Genomic DNA, 16,536 nt, shown 5'->3' with positions numbered 1-16,536 from the left:
GCGGTCAGGTGATCCGGTGGGCCGCCCAAGATGGCGTCGCGTCCGCGGAGCCTGAGGAAGGAGGTTTATTGGTAACCAGGGCGTGGGGAGGCGGGGGGCTGCCCCCACAGGCCTCGGCTGGACGCGCGCCCCACGGAGGGCTATGATCGTTCCGGGCTGCGTCTCAGGCGCTCGTTAAAGGTGCAGCTTGCCCAGCCATGGCTCTGAGGGAGCTGAAAGTTTGCCTGCTGGGGGTAAGTGCTCCGCGGCCGGCGCTCTGTGGGGCCTTGGTGCGGGCCGGGGTTGGCGGGACGGAGGGAGCCTGGCTGGAAAGGCTCTGTCTGGGGTTGGAGAGGCTCTGTGTGAGACCGGGGAGGCTCTGGGGAGGGGGTTCTCTCCCTGGGCGAAGGGCGGGCCTGGTCCCCGCCGGTTCCCTGAGGAGACCGGGCGGGGAAGCGCCTTCCTCTCCACGGGGGAGGCGGATTCCAGAGCAAATATCGCTCTTATTTTTTTCTGGCTTTTTCTCTTAGAAAAGAGGAAACACGAGCATCCAGCATATGCTTCCCTCTTCCTCGCAAGCTGTTTCGGGCTCGGAGTTCACAAAATAAATAAACGCACCTGAAATCCAACTTGTGAGAGAGGGGGAGGGGCCTGAACTTTTTTTTTTTTTTTAAACAACATATGTAGGTTTTCAAAGTGCCCCAAGTATTGCAGGTGGTGGAAGGAGGAGATAATGAACAAACTGAAGTAGAAGCTTAAAAAAAATCCAGGCTATAAAGCTGGTTTGGCTTGGTTTGGTGTGAGGGCTTCACCGAGAGGCTCAGGTGGGCAGGTGCAGTTTTCTCCACCTGAACCCAAACCCTCCTGAACAGAGTGTGACAGGTGGAATTGTTTCCTGTTTCTAAATGGCCACGTTGCCCTTCAGAGGGAAGGTTATGTGTTTCTGTGCTTTTCATATCATGAAGGCGTTTGGGGTAACTACGAGCTACTGTTTGTGTTCATTGGACCTGAGGAAACTTTCATTGTGTAATAGAAGGAGAACGAGCACCCAGGAAAACTGGTCCTTGAACCTGGAGCTGTGTCTATGTTTCTCTTTTCAAGATTTGTTCTGCTTATTCAGACTGCAAATGTTATAAAATACAGAACTGAGATAATATGTTTTTCCTTGGGAAGAAAACAGCTCAAAAAGATAAACACAAGCATACATACTGTACCCAAACTTACTACAGTATCCAGAAGATTCAAGAAAGTGCATGAATGGCATAAAACTTCATTTTCATTGAGGCAGTTCCTTTTCTTTTTTCATAAAATTTTAATGACTCTGGAGATGTAAAGCATCTTCACCTGTCTTAATTAAATGACAATTTAAAATGGCCAACTGCTGTTGAGAACAGTTTTACTGGTAATAGCGTATGTTATTTCACTCCTATGTATCTACATGTATTTTTTTAACTATGGAGTCAGTGGTGCAAATACATACACAACCCAGGATTTTCATGTTATGTTTCCTCTTTTACCATTTATAGCTCTGTAGAGTTGCATTAGAAACATCAGGTGTGTCCCAAAAGAAATTTCAAGTCTTTCATTAAGCAGGGTGGAACAGTATTAGTCAGAGGTTGAAATGCATGTGTCACAATTGTAGAATTTAATGTGCTCCAAAGTGCTCCAATGTGCTCCAAAGATGTATCATACTCAATTGCTGTATATTTTACTGGAAGTGGTAGATGGTCTTTCCCTGCTCTTGTACAAATGCAGTTTGTGCATAACTTTGGGGGGAAAAAAGCGGGTAAAAAGTTTTAACAACTGATAATAAGCATTAATGCAGATTTTTATTGTCCTTTATAAAAACATCTCAACAATTTTGTTTGGAAAGCTGTAACTCATCAGAGATGTTTCATTTTTCTGGTAAACAAATATAATACCTGAAGTATTTCAAAATCTGACTTCTCTGAGATTCTCTGCAGGAATGTGTTTATTATTCATTCATAGTGTATTGCAAGATTTGAGAACAAAAAGATTCATCTGTTTATAATAACTAATGTTTCTTTCAACTGTTTCTGTTCTTTTTTTAGGACACTGGTGTGGGCAAATCAAGTATTGTGTGGAGATTTGTAGAAGATAGCTTTGACCCCAACATCAACCCAACAATAGGGTAAGAGTCTAAATAAAGTAAATATGACTTATTCAAGAATAAAACTAAATTGTATGAATATATATTTGTACCTCTGGAATAGATCATTTGAGGATTGTCCATGTGTGGCAGCTCAACGTGGTAATAAACATGACTGCAGCCTTAATTAGCTCATGAGGTACCTTAGGGAATGTAGGAGTATATTTGGCACTCCTGCAGCTTCCATTTTCACATGTAAGGTCTGTACCCATTTTGAATTGTTAATCTAAGCTAACAAAATCCTGCTAGGAGTCCTGGGTTTATGAATAAATTACACTATAGGCACTTCTGTTGAAGGAAAAACATGCTTTTCTCATGCACTACTGCTGAAGGAAAAACATGCTTTTCTCATGCACTACTGCTAAATTTCAAAGGCTTAATTATTATGCAACTACACTATTTTTTTTTAAGATTAGTTTCTAAAGGGTCAAGTACAATAACAAATCTCTTAGGTTGTTGAAAGTAGTTAATACTAATTCAGGTTGTTTTTTTCATTAATTAGTTCTAACATTATACAACTGTATGCAATACACGCACTCATAATGCAATTGATCTCACCTCAGAGTAGCAATGTTACTGAGCTCAAATCTTCAAATGGATAGAATGAAGGGCAAACATCAGGAATTCTTGGAGTGGTTGGATCTTTTTCTGCTTATTTCTTTTGCTCTGAAAGTATCTCATGGGATGCTTTGTTTGGAAGTAATTCTTTACTCACAGGAGAACATGACTTGATGCTGAGAAGTGTGTGGGGTGTCACTACAGCTTCCTGTCTCAGGTGTCACACAGGCTCTGGTACAGCTCTGACCAGAAAAGGTCCTGCTGATAAAGATCAGCCGTGTCTCATCCTGTCCTTGTAAAAAAAAGATGTTCTTGTGATCTCTCTCTCTCTTCTGTCTCCCACACCTCACACTTCTTTTTGAGTGTACATACTGGTGTCAAATTGTGAGATAAACAGAAAAGCATGCGTCCTACAGATTAAATTTCCCTGTTAACAAAAGTAGACTTTAAGACAAATTGCTAAGTAGTTTACTTAGTTCTTCAAGGGTTGAACATGCTTAGTTACTGTCAAATTAGCTACAGCAGAGGTTCTTTTTTGGAAGGCCTTTAAGGTGTGGATAGTAATCTCCTCATTGCTGCTTGCTGAAGTAGAAGAGCAGGCTATCGTAAATGTTAAAGTTCAGGTTGCATAGAAAGTTCAGACCTACTGCCTATAGTGATATCAAGTGTGAGCAAAATTTCTTCTTCAGGTGGACACTATTGAAAGATCATGTTGTTTTTCATATTGCATGATGTGTTTGAGAAATTGGTTATCAGTTTTCATTCCTAGTCATCCAAATACTTTAAAAAGTGGTGTCTGTTAAATAGTTGGCTCATAATGGGTAGAATCTGCAGTGGCCCAAAGTTAGCCATTGTGTTTGAGCATGCAGTTCCTGAGGGAGAGGGGTGTGGAGAAATTAAAGTCTGCTTAAAAGTCTGCTTAAATAGTAGGTAGCCAGGTATGTTAACACAGGCTTTGCAAACATGAGAGGTGCCTATTTATTTGACTGTGATGCTCTGTTCTGTAGTTAGATGTACATCACCACATATGTGGACTCCATGGGTTAAACATTTGAGTAACCCAGTATGGAATTCGCAGTATGTCTCCAATCACAGGCAAACTGCAGCCTCTTCAAGTCTGCTTTTAAATTCTAAAATACTGTGCTGGATGGCTTTAGGCTTTATGTGTCTGCAAGACTGTAAAGCTGCAGAGCAAAGATTGTCAGAATTCTGCAACTTTTGTCCTCTCGGGATGCTGAGGACACATTCTGCTTTGCCTGACCCGCAAATATCTCTAGGTACTGTGGAGTATCTGGTCTTTCATTATAGCATCAAAAAGAAACTATGCATGAGCATAAAACTACTTTCCGGTGCATCTTATTCACGTAGTTACAGTGCTTACTTGGCTGGGAGAATCAGCTAGGAAATTTAGTAGGGATAATACCTGTTTTCTTATGAGAAGTTGTTTAGTATAGCTCTAGTTTGGAGGCTTTTGTGGACTCGAGTGGTTTGTTTGTGAGCTGTGGTTTTTGTTTTTGTTTTTTCTTTTTTGGACATCTGTTACAACGAAAGCTTCCATTTGTGGAAGAATTTTAAGAAGCATTTAACCTCTATTGTCAGCTACCATTTGGTATGTTTAGTTGTGATGTAAATTAGAGCAACACAGCTGTTCAGTTCAAATTGACTGTATAGGAATGGTTTGGTTTATAGAACCAAGCAAGATAAATTTCCAGTGAGATTCTATCCTGTAGGAAATAGTTTCCATATTGGCCAGAGAATTAGAATTGATGTTTAATTTGCAGCAGTCTTAAGGAAGTCGAAGTCTTTGTGCTTTACAACAGATACTGCTATCACTTTATCTTTTGTTACTGATGGCTAAAATACATCATCTAGTTAACTCTGTTCAAATACATTGCAGTTAGACTCTTTCTTTTTAAGGATGCCTTATATTTGGCTTCTTAGAAGAGTAATCAACTTTGGAGATTGCTGTACTCTTTGGCAAACCATCTGAGCTTAAGGAACAAGCAGAAGGTTACCTATTAATGGTGAAAAGTATTGTGTAGCTGCTCCCTTTCTTTACTTTAAATGTAGATAGCTGGTTTGTCCTCCTATAAAATTGAAACATGTCCAAAGACTGCTGTTACGTTAACTACGAAAGTGTTGTGGACATCATTAAAATCTGTGCTGTTAGTACTTAAGATCCAAGATAAACTGAAGTTCAGAGTCTTGAACTCAGGTGTTTACTGTTGATAATGCTGAAAGAGTCTGGTTCTCTGACTCTGAATCTACAGCAAGGAGCTCCGATACACACAGCATCCAGGATCCTGTCCTCCATCCTGGACAAAACTGACAGTAGAACAACTTTGGAAGTCTGCAGTGTTCTCAACTGACAGGAATTAAGCACACAAAATGTGTCCAAGATTATATTATAGAATCTCCTATGCTTAAAATAATACTGGCATCTGTAGTTCCTATTCTACAAGGATTTAAATTCAGTGTGTGCTTTTTCTAAAAAAAAATGTGCATACAGTAATAGATACAGCAAAGATGTCCCTTTTGTAAAAGATTAGGTCTCTGAATTCCTGTTCTTGTGGGAAATACAACGATTCATGTGAAGCAGATCAAGTAAAGCACAAAAGTACTTCACGGTATTTTGCAATATTTTACTGTAAAACATCTAGAAGTTGGGGGGCGCAGCTGGAGCATAGGAAGATGGGTTTTTGTCTTCTTGAAGTCCAAGAGCCTATGCAGACTGAAGTATAATGACAGACAGGATTTATGAGCTGTACAGAGTGCAGACACCAAGCAAGTTACTCATTATTGATTTCTCTGTCCTCTTAACACCTACCAAAGGTGGTAGGAATCTCCCGTATTTTATCCCCAAGTATGGACTTAACAGCATTTATCTGAATGTTAGTACAGAGATAGAAGACGCTGATACAAAGAGGGAGGATTTTATCTCTTTCCCTCTGGAAGTTTCCGGTATATGCTTCTATGATTTGTTGTGATGACTTCTCCGTTTAGGAAGAATATTGTTAAAAATGATGACCTTTCTGATTTTTTGGGGGAATGCATCCTTTATTTTTATCAAAAGTTTATGAACAATAAAAGCTTATTTGCATTTGTGGTCCTTCTGTCATTTTAGTTGAATTTCATCCTCTGAAAGGAATTGTCATCCTCTGAGGCCCTTTGCCTCAATAATTTTAGCCTTTATGTATGAAAATCTTCATCAGTTTGGGGTGGGAAGCACTTTTATTGGAATGTAAACATTTTATAAAGTTCATGGGAATAATGTTCCAAAAACATATTTAGATTCTAAAAAGCATGAGCTGTAATTTTTTTCCAGAGCCTCATTTATGACCAAGACTGTACAGTATCAGAATGAGCTGCATAAATTCCTAATTTGGGATACAGCTGGACAGGAGCGGGTAAGTAGAATCAATATCTGTGATGATAGTTCTGGCTGGAGTTTGAGCTGCTTTTCACCTATGCCTCCAGAAGTCACAGTGTGATCTGGTTTTACAAATATGCATTGGAACATTTATTTATATCAAGATATGGGTGCTGAAAATACGTTTTTGTTGTTCATCGTTATCATGCTTAAAGCACGAAGTAAATTATGATTACCTAAGAAGAGGAGCTTATAAAGCAAAAGACAAGGTTTAGATTCACTGAAAGGGAGTGCCATTTCAAGAGAAAACAAGACGGGGGGAGCCAGCAGCTGTCTCTAGTATCATTTCTATAGTTGACTTTTAAACATTCAGCTGGAGTATTTGCAGCCAGTGCAACCAGCAACATGAGAATCAAAGTTAAATGGAAGATCATGTTTTGTAGTATGTGTAGGGTCCTGATTCTTGAAAAATAGTCAACTGCTAACACATTGTTAGCTTCAGTGTTGGGGTTATTAATGTGAGTAGGATGTGGGCTGAGGCTTTCAAAAGCTGCGTTTCAAGCAATGTTATGGGTGATAACCGATCTTATATTATTTTGTAAGTATTTTCTTCTCAAATGTGATAGTTTTAGAAGCTATATCAAGAAATCTATTTTGAAATTTATATTTTAATTTTGTAGTTTGAGATTTTGATCTCTGCGGCATGCATAGTTCTAAGGGGAGGCAACACAAATTTTCAAGAAAATGATTAGTCAAATGAAATCACAGTCAATTAATTGACATGATTTTTACTTAGCTAGCAAAGTCTTCCTTTAAATTCTAACTTGCTTGTTTATGGATTACTAGCAACAGTGGTAGAAATTATAGTAGTCGTATTAACTCTGCATATTCTTGCAGTTTCTTGACTGATAACTACTGGTAACTGTCAATTCCTCATGAGGAGTTTATTTAGGATGTGAGCTGTCTGTAACAAAGGTAGACACCAGACCTGTCCCCAGGAAGAGTCAGTTTGATCAATTAGAGTAAGAACTGGCGAATGCAGCTATACTGTTTTTCAGGATTGGCTCAAGAAACAGTGCCCAAACAAAAAAACCCTCACCACCAAAACCAACCAACCACAACAAAAAATCCCAACAAGTGCAGAGTCACTTGCCCTTTTGGAGTCCTGGTGGAACTGACTCGTTAGCTTTTTAGCTTGGTAACAGCCTTGATGGCTAGAAAGTAACTCGAGTATATTTGTATTGCATTTCAGTGCAGTAGATTTTGAATGACAAGTTATTTCCTTCCAGCTAGCACTATCTAAAGCAAACTCATGTTGTCAGGGATGTGTCCCAGGGTATGTCTAATAGTATCCATGTTATCAGAAATATCCAAGTCGTTCCATTACGAGCAGTCAGTCAGCAATTGCTGTAAATATTTTGTCTTAAGTCAACATCGTAGCCCATTTTGAAATGCTGATGCTGGAATGTGAGTCTTCTGAGGGGCTGAGTATGAATTTTGAGAGGCTGATACTCTTAAATGCAAAGCTTTATAAACATGCCTGCCACAGCTTGGCAGGAAACATCCATCACATATTAGCATTCCATCCTGTTCACTTTAACTGTGTTTGCAAGCAATGGGTGAACACTGTAATTTGGATTCAGCACACTGCAATCTGAGGAAGCATCTCTGTACATGAATAGCATGTCCTTTGTCTTTCTGTTTTTAAACTGAGTGATACCTCTTTAATTTTCTTCAAAACAAGTCACATAATATCTTTATCAAAATCAAAAAAAGGAAAATGTCTTACCTGGGCTCTGACGCAAGAGCTGTGATATCTGTGAAGCCTCTGTTCCACACCTCAGAGAAGTCACTGTGAGCCCTCAGTGTATCCAAAGAAACCAGTGACATGGAAGTAAGGATATTTACTTTGAAATTATGCCAGTATCACCAGAGATATTTCCTTCTCCAAAGCAGAACCGCACCATCACTTACTATAGTCACAAATGGTCTGTATACTTGCTCTGCCCTGAAATCCGTAGCACAGTTTTCTGCTGGTCATGCAGCACATCTGAATTATGGAAGGCATCCCCTCCATGGTGATTTGGAATACCAAAAATGTCCACACCATTCTTGCAACTAAAATGTCTCTGCTCAGCTATGATGTGTCATGCTCAGAATTCCAAGTTCTGGCTTCTTGAGGAGCGTTTGCTCTTTTCCACTTCAAAAGCCCAGCAGCAAATAGTTCTACATTCCACTGGGCAAGCTCTTGTTCTGAGCGGCTGGTGGTGAAGGTGGAAACGTGCCCTAATTCACTTCATACAGCTCATTTCCCTACATGCACACACGCTTTATTTCTTCTCTCATTTCTTTTACACTGAGAAATGTTAATAGGAGATTACTTACAGCAATTAGGATTTCTGCTTCCTTACCTAACAATTTTGACAGTTTCTGTGGATAATTACATTATGTTGTCTTAAATTCTGTCAAAACACAAATTGGAGGCTGGAGGGCAAGCTGAAGGCTTTGGAAAAATAGCAAAAGGAAAATTCGGTGTTGCTAGTAACATCTGTTTTGTTAATGTATTTTATCTGCTGACTGCTCTTAGGTGGAAAAAAGTATCTAAGTGTTAGCAGGCAGGAAATGAGAGTAATACAAAATCAGCAACTGAAAGTTGGTTTATTCCCAATATAAATAGTCAAATAATCAAAAAGCCAGGTTGCAACCAGTCCAAGTGGTGGTTTACCAAATATGTTTCTCTTTACATTTTAGTACTTAGGAAGAAGAGAGGGATTATGTCCCAACATGAACTGCATGCCTGCCCACGTTTCCCTTTCCCACTATTAAATATTTTTATATTCTGAGCTTTGTGTTCAAAATCCTATTTTCAAAACAGAATTCGAAAGCCAAAAGTAAGTGGTCTGGAATTCTGCTTTATAGCAAGTTGGGTTTTTTATGATTTATAATATTGCTCTCAGTTGAACTGTACTAAGCAAAAGGAAATCGGTATTTTATTAGAAGCGAATAAGCCTTTATGAAAAACCATATTCTATTCATTATTTTTTTACCCAGAGTAGTAAGAATGCACAAAAGCTCTAAATCACATATGCTTACATTAAAGCAGGACATGCAGTTTAATCTCTGCTTTGACTGAGAGTTTTGGTTGCTCGATTAATTGTCTTTTTTAAATTGTCAGAATATCACACTTTTTAAGAATGCTTGATCAATATTTTTGATGCAGCTTAATCATGTGTTCTATCACTCTTTTTCATTCCTGGATTCGTAATACTCTGCCCATGCAAAGGTACAGGCCTGGTGCAAATGCACTACAAACCAAAAATGCCTGCTGTAGATTTTATTCTGAAAATTACATGAAAATTCCAGTAGCCTTTTACTATTTAGTGTGTTCCTTAAAGCTCTATTTGCAACAGCTCATATAGCTGTGGGCTTTTGCATTTTTTTAGTATTAAACACGCCTCTAATTTTTGAGTTTTGAAGAAAATCTTAAGTTGAATCCTTGTATCCCTAAGTTAGATGATGAGGAAACCAACACTTGTAGCATTTGAGAGTTCCATGAGGGATCTGTGGGACCAGAGGTCAACAGCAACTTCTGAGCATTTCAGATCAGTGTAATATTTGCTCGTTTTCTTGAGATTACTGCTGCTGATCCCTGGACTATTTATTGGTTGGCCTTTGTAAACAATACTTTGTGGAACTTAAGGTACTCTGCTGCACAAACTCTCTGTATATAAGAGTTTTCCACTAACATGAACTTGAAAGCTAATTTCCACTTTATTTAATAATAATAATAAGGAAATCCTGGAGATCAGTGGAAGGTCAGACTGATAATATATGGTTTCTTTCTTTCAGTTTCGTGCTTTAGCCCCAATGTATTACAGAGGGTCAGCAGCAGCCATTATAGTGTACGACATCACAAAAGAGGTAAGGGGTTTGATCTTGACCCGACATTATAATTTCTGGTTTGTTTGTTTGGGGGGGGGGGGGGGGGGGGGCTGTCTTGAGCCAGTTCTGACTCTTAATTACTTCTGGTTTTGTTTTTTTTTTTTTTTTCTTTCTCCCCCCCACCCAATCAGGAAACTTTCTCAACATTAAAGAACTGGGTTAAAGAGCTTCGACAGCATGGACCTCCAAACATTGTTGTAGCCATTGCAGGAAATAAGTGTGATCTTAATGATGTAAGGTAAATAATCATTGACAGCTTGGAGGTTTTCACTTAAGCTTGTAGTGCTAAATGTTTTCAGAGCAGGTGAAAGGTATAGAGTAATTTAAACTGTTTAGCACTAGTGTTGTGGTTTCAGAAGGGGTCTGAGCTGTTTCTACTGTCAGAAGATTTGCTTGGTCTGCCCTTGGACAGTCTTGCCCAATTCCTCCCCTGTGCTGGTGTCAGTATGTGTGTGAATGCGCAGTAAATCAGGCTGTAAAATGGATCCAGAATTAAAACTAACCATTTTAAAAAAGGAAAACTGATCCAAGTGTATTTGTTTTACTCATACCATGAACACTTACTGGCAGGACAGAGGTGGGATAGCACAGTTAGGAATGAGCAATTTACAGGGAGAGACAGGATTAACCTTTTCTGGTGGCAGTGCCAAGTTACACAAGCCTGGACTGCCTGTGAAACTACAGTGTAATACAAGCTGTTTACCTCACTTTATAAGAAGTACTCCTGTCAGCCTGTAGCACCTCATTTTGTTAGGAAAAACATCAAGCCTGTTGGAAAGCATTGTGTTGGTTTTTCTGACTTGCTTGTTCAGGTGTCTTCCTCCCCTGCTTAAATATTGGGGTGGAATTGGCTGTGGCTGAAATAGTTGCAGGGAGTGGGAAAAGTTCTTGAGAAACTTTATGAACAGCCAAACTTTCAAGAAGGCATGTACTAAAAACAAAAGAAGCCCATTTTTATTGATGTCCTGGTTAAATAAGCCAAAATTCAGAAAGTGTGTGCAAACTTCCTGGTTTTAGATTTCATTAGAGAAGGTACCACAGCTGGTGTCTCAAAGGACACAGATGGTTCTGCATTTAAAGAACCACTGCAAAGCTTCTGCTTAGCACAGTTTTACACATTGTTAATAAATAGCAGTTATCTAGTGAGCTCTAACTTTGGTTAGTACTAGGTCTGGTGAAGGAAATAGAGCATAAAATGACTTACAAGACAAATACAAGGTATAAGGCATGCAGTATTAAGTCACACACACTTATTTCTTGGTGCTTGGGTGGCATCATAAATGATGTAAACATTGCTATTGAAGCTAATGAGGAAGATGCCTTGTACTTTAGTCAGAGGCAAAATTGGAGTCACTGATCTGAAGTCTGTGCTTTTGATATGCTAAGTCCTTGTTACTGAAAGTAGCCTGTGTTTTCTAGAAATTGTATATAAAGGGATACAACATACAGTCCAGTCTTCTCTCCACCTATTGGGCTTTGGTTTTGACATGTTGTTTAAGGAAACACACTTCTTTATCCAACTTGCTTAGGAGTGCAGAATAACTTTCTCACTTCTTGGCTGTGGTGTTGTGTGCTCAGTCTAAAGATGTTCCTGTTTACAGCGATGTCTTCATGTGAAGTAAATCTATTCTAATGATCTGTGCAGTCTTGTGACATACTTGGTTTTATAAACAGCTGTAGGAAATCCACTGGATTAGTAGAACTAGTGCTTCAGGATCGTTTCAGTACATCTGAAACTGGTGTGTGTGTGAAGAATAAAGCACCCCTGATGATAGATTGCAGACCTACACTTAGAGCACTCAAGAAACAAACTGCACTGTAATGCTGTCAGAAGGATTAAGGCCTTGTTTAGTTGATGATTGTGCTTCAGTGATGCTCATACCTCAAGGCAGGGAGATGGCGTGGAGTAAAGATTGAGCATCAGCTTCAGGATGAGTGAGCACTGTGATGCCAAACAGGTAAAATACAACATAGTCATTTAATGAGACACTTTAAAGCTTAATCTGTCCCTTAAGATTTTGAATAATGGAGTTTTTTGCATTCACAATTTTTTTCTTTGCTTTGTTTTTCCAGAGAAGTCATGGAAAAAGATGCTAAAGACTATGCAGATTCCATTCATGCAATATTTGTAGAGACAAGTGCGAAAAATGCAATAAACATTAATGAACTCTTTATAGAAATTAGTAAGTATTTAAACAGTTAACGTGGTGTCTTCCAAAAGAAGTTAAAGTAGAAATTTGATTACTGTATTGCTTTTTGTACAATTTAGGTCCGTGTATACTGACTGAAATTTGTTGCAGTCAGACATGAATAACAAACGGCAAAATGAGCTGTATGAAGTTTTGGTCATCTAACAACCTCTAAGTATTCCTTCTAGAAATTTTAAGCCTACTGTGATGCTGCTGGATAAATAGCAAGCAGGGCAGTCATGTCAGAAGTCAGTCTCATTTTCCTGTATCTGTTATTGAATGCTTCAATTAGTATTTCCAAGGTTATGGAAGGGAAAGGAAATGGCATGAGGAAGATCCAAACTTTATACAGCTGAGAAAAGGAATTAAGTTCTCACTCTTAGTGTTTGTACTTAATCTAAACCAGTGCATTTTCAATAATATATTTAATTAAATTGCAAGTCTTTTTTGTCTCATTCATGCTGGGGATGCAAATTACTATTTTTTGTGTGTGAATGAAAAGCAGACAGTATTGCAAAGTGAATTCCATGCGATATTATTTGCAGGATGTTTCAGGCAGCAGCACCAATGTGCACATACGTCAGCCTGTTTGTGAAAAGAGGGCAAACAGCCATCTGTGTGTGTGTGTGCACTGCAGTTTAGCTTTGAATAACTACAGAAAAGTCAGACTTAAGAAAAAAAAAGTCCCGATAAACAGTTGAATTACATTGATGTAAAAACCATGTGCTGTACATGAGCTTCCTGATTCACTGACTTACTATGGGGTGTTTCATAAAGATGGACCCAATTTGAAATCACTATGTCTCTGCAACCATGATCCGCCCATGAATGAACATAAAACATTTATAAAAAGCTCACTAAAACTTATTAAACTGTAAATTTTTGTATAGTTGTAACATGTTGCCATTGTGAAATATACTGCTTTGAAATTGGGTCCACCTTTTTGAAACACCCTGTAGTTGCTCCCTAAAGTTGACCTTGAATAAACTGGGGGGGGGGGGGGGGGGAATCATAAATCCTCCTCAGAAAAGAAATATCCAACCAGGAATGGTGAATTTTAAAGGCTTATCAAATGACTAAAGCATCTTCACAAGCATTTCTGTGCTAAGCCTGATGCAGGTGATCTGTGAAAATTTGGGTCAAGATGATAGTTCTCAGTGAAGATATTCCAGATGGTATTGGATCCTGCAGAGTATATTCTCTGGGTGCTTTTATAGCTTAGCTCTCCAAGTCTAGATTAGCCTGAACTGCAAAATTAACTTAAAACTGCCTCTAGTCGTCTTTTGTGGAACTGTACCTCTTATAGGCTGTTAGCTGCCATCCTTCTGTTATGCAGGAATGCTATTAATGACATATGACAAAATGAATACACACCTAACACACACACTCAATGCTTAGAATTAGTTTTGAGTATAATGTTTGCTATGAATTTTTTTCTGCCTCCTTGTAGGTCGCAGAATTCCATCAACTGACACTAACCCCCCGTCTAGTGGTAAGGGCTTCAAACTAAGAAGACAACCATCGGTGACAAAGCGCAGCTGCTGTTGACTGATCCCTTAGAAAAACAGACTTGTTTATACAGTAGGTGGTCTTGGAAGTTAATGGTTCACATTGGGTTTATATTATCAGTCTTAGATCTTTATCTGCTGGTGTTCGTACACCCGAGGTCCCGCAAAAATGGACCAGTTCATCTGACATCTGTAAACTTGCAGAAGAGACTGCAATCATAATATCAGCCTGTTTACTTATGAAAAGTGTAGTATCTCTTGCATTCAAAGGGAATCCATCATCACTTTTTTGGCCTTGCTTGAAAGGAAGGTGACTATTATGGATGGTAGAACTGAAATGTTTAATAGTTTTGTAATCAAGATTTTGGGATTTTTCTTGTAAAAAGGGAAATGAGCACTTTGTGGGACTTAGGGGTGGGAGGAATCTGGGAGTTAGATGTCATTTCTTCCTTTTCTTCAGTGAGCCTTATTTTAATTGTAGCTAATCCAAAGTATGATGGGACAGCTGATGTGAGATGGCTACATAATAAGCAACTGAAGACAATAGGCAAATCAGTCCATCCAGTCCCCAAATCCCATTTGCACTTTTTATTTAAAGATGATATGCGCTGGGGGTGGGGACATAAGCAACAGATCTTGAACCACAGACAATCTTTTTTTCATGCTGACGTTAATCACTTTAAGGCAAACTGTTATGCTTATAAGCGTCTTTTTGTTCCTATGAGGTTTTTAATTTGAAGATGTTGGTTGAAGAAAATCTAGTTGTAGCTCTGACTAAATTAAGTGATTACTGACTGAAAACAGATGCTGTAAACGGATGCTGCCGGTGGTCATGATAAGACCTGAAAGTTTTTTGGGGAACGACTTTAATTGCTTGGCATGTGTAAAGTGTTCATATTATATTTATGAGACCAGTGTTTAAAGTATTATAAATTATGTAAAAACAGTAAAAAAAATGCAATCTTATACACTCCTGCCATTCCACACCCATGGAAAAACTCCTGGGGAATCTCTGTTAGGTTTTTTCCTGCATTTTAGGTATTGTCACTGTGAGTTCACCCAGAGGCAGACTGAAATTCTTACTCTTTTAATCACATTTGAAAGAGCCAATAGAGAATGCTGTTGGTGCAGCATCTGGTCTGTCTGCTGAACAAGCTTTCATCTGTGGTGCACCCAGTCTTGCCTGGTTTGGGCACAAAGATACAAATAGGCTGTAACCTTAAGACATGTGGTAATGTAGATCGTTACCTCTTGGTTCCTGGGCTTTTTCATCTGTGAGGGTTTTTAGCAAATCAGTGTATAGGATTTAGTACACTGTCAATTAAGCTATAGGTTCACCATACTCATTTGTACTATTTTATTTATTTTTACTTTCTGTTTCCTACCAGCACTAGTGAGAAACTTTCTACTTTTGAAGTAAAAGAGCTTAATAGACTTGAGTATATACTAAAATACGCTGTTTAGCTTTAGTATCAAAATGAGGTCATGTTGCTGATGCTTATTCTTTTTGTCACCTGGTTTTTCTGTCATCTTGAATATTGAAGGAAATGTAGAAAAGTTTGTAAGAAATGAAAGGACTTGTACTTCAGATTAGTTTGTATTAGTGAAAATTCTTGTAGAGCTATTCCGGAGCGAAACAGGCAAACTGTTACAGCAAGATTTTGAATGGGTCAGTATGTTTTAATGAAATTTGGTGACTACATTTTTATCATGCCTTTTACTCACCCTGCATTGTCATTTATGCCTCCTTTGCCACAGTTGTACAGGCTACGTGCTTATAGAGCACCCAAGAAGTGTATCTTCATCAAATGAAGGCTGTTTGAAACCCCGTTAAAACCTTGGTCCTTAACAAAGTGTCTTGTAGTAGAGACAGAGTTATGTTTGGTGTTCAGCCTGATGTACAATCTTCTTTTTTCTCTGTTGCTCAAAGCAAATAAATTATGAAAAGAAAACTTAAGTACTCTTGCAAAATGCTTGAAGGAAATATATTTGGTAAAGAAAGAACAGAGTAAGCTTGCTCTTGGGCATATTTTTAATTATTTAAAAGCAGGTTAGAAATTAAATGTAGAACTTCCACAGTGGTAGTCATGGAAATCCCTAATTTCTTTGAAATATCTTAATTATTACTCCCAGCAAATTTTTTAAAAGTAAATTGTGTGGTTATCTAATTCAAAAAGGTTTTTAAAACATTCTGTGTTCACAGTGCTCCCAAAGTTTACTCTATACCAAGATACTAAAGCACCTGGTGTCTTAACTGTGATACCGCTAATACTGCTTTTATTAAAGCTGAAAGTAATAAATCTGGAAATTCTTTAAGTTGGAAAGATCATAGTTGGAGAAGGAAAGTCTCATATTGGGAATATCTTTCATGTAGATTAATAAAAAAAGGAATTTAATACTTTCTAAATTACCGTTATTGCTTGTTAGCATGTGGTAAAAATTGAGTTTAAATCTGTTTTTGGTGAGATATCAAAAATGGTTTAACAGCATTTATCCAAGATGTATTGAGAAGAAGATATTAGACTTTGGGCAAAATGAGAGCCAGGCTAGTATTGAGATTATTCTAGTTCTTTCAGGGGAGAGATCCATATATCTTGGCAAATCTTTATGAACCACTTTCTGATCTATCCTCACTTATTTGCTATACACCAAAATTAGACTTTAAAAACAAAAAAAACCCACCCCAAGACACTAAAAAAGCAGCAACAAACTGGCCCTTTTCAAATGCAGCCAAGTCTTAATGCTTCACACTCCTTGTTTCTGTTTTGGATCTGAGTGGAATGCCAGCTCACTTCTCATCCTTCTTGCAGTTCTGATCTT

At 38.4% G+C, this 16,536-nt stretch overlaps 1 protein-coding gene across 1 annotated transcript; it reads left to right on the top strand.

Annotated features, from left to right (window-relative positions):
• The first annotated feature begins 94 nt into the window (after positions 1-94).
• RAB22A (RAB22A, member RAS oncogene family) lies at positions 95-15,654 on the top strand. Its single transcript, XM_082065412.1, has 7 exons — positions 95-233; positions 2,052-2,131; positions 6,033-6,114; positions 9,927-9,998; positions 10,151-10,257; positions 12,093-12,202; positions 13,659-15,654. The coding sequence occupies exons 1-7, from the start codon at positions 198-200 to the stop codon at positions 13,754-13,756; spliced, it is 585 nt and encodes a 194-aa protein (XP_081921538.1). The 5' UTR covers positions 95-197; the 3' UTR covers positions 13,757-15,654.
• The last annotated feature ends 882 nt before the right edge of the window (positions 15,655-16,536 follow it).

The sequence above is a fragment of the Streptopelia decaocto genome, assembly GCF_964273445.1.
Source record: "Streptopelia decaocto genome assembly, chromosome: 14".
Classification (NCBI taxonomy): Eukaryota; Metazoa; Chordata; class Aves; order Columbiformes; family Columbidae; genus Streptopelia; species Streptopelia decaocto.
The sequence above is the reverse complement of the archived record's forward strand: the minus strand, read 5'-3'. Positions and strand labels throughout refer to the sequence as shown.

Excerpts from the sequence above, each read along its gene's own strand:
- RAB22A (XM_082065412.1), top strand. The coding sequence starts at position 198 with ATGGCTCTGAGGGAGCTGAAAGTTTGCCTGCTGGGG. Across the intron at positions 2,132-6,032 it reads AACATCAACCCAACAATAGG|AGCCTCATTTATGACCAAGA; the intron begins GTAAGAGTCTAA and ends ATTTTTTTCCAG. Across the intron at positions 9,999-10,150 it reads TGTACGACATCACAAAAGAG|GAAACTTTCTCAACATTAAA; the intron begins GTAAGGGGTTTG and ends CCACCCAATCAG.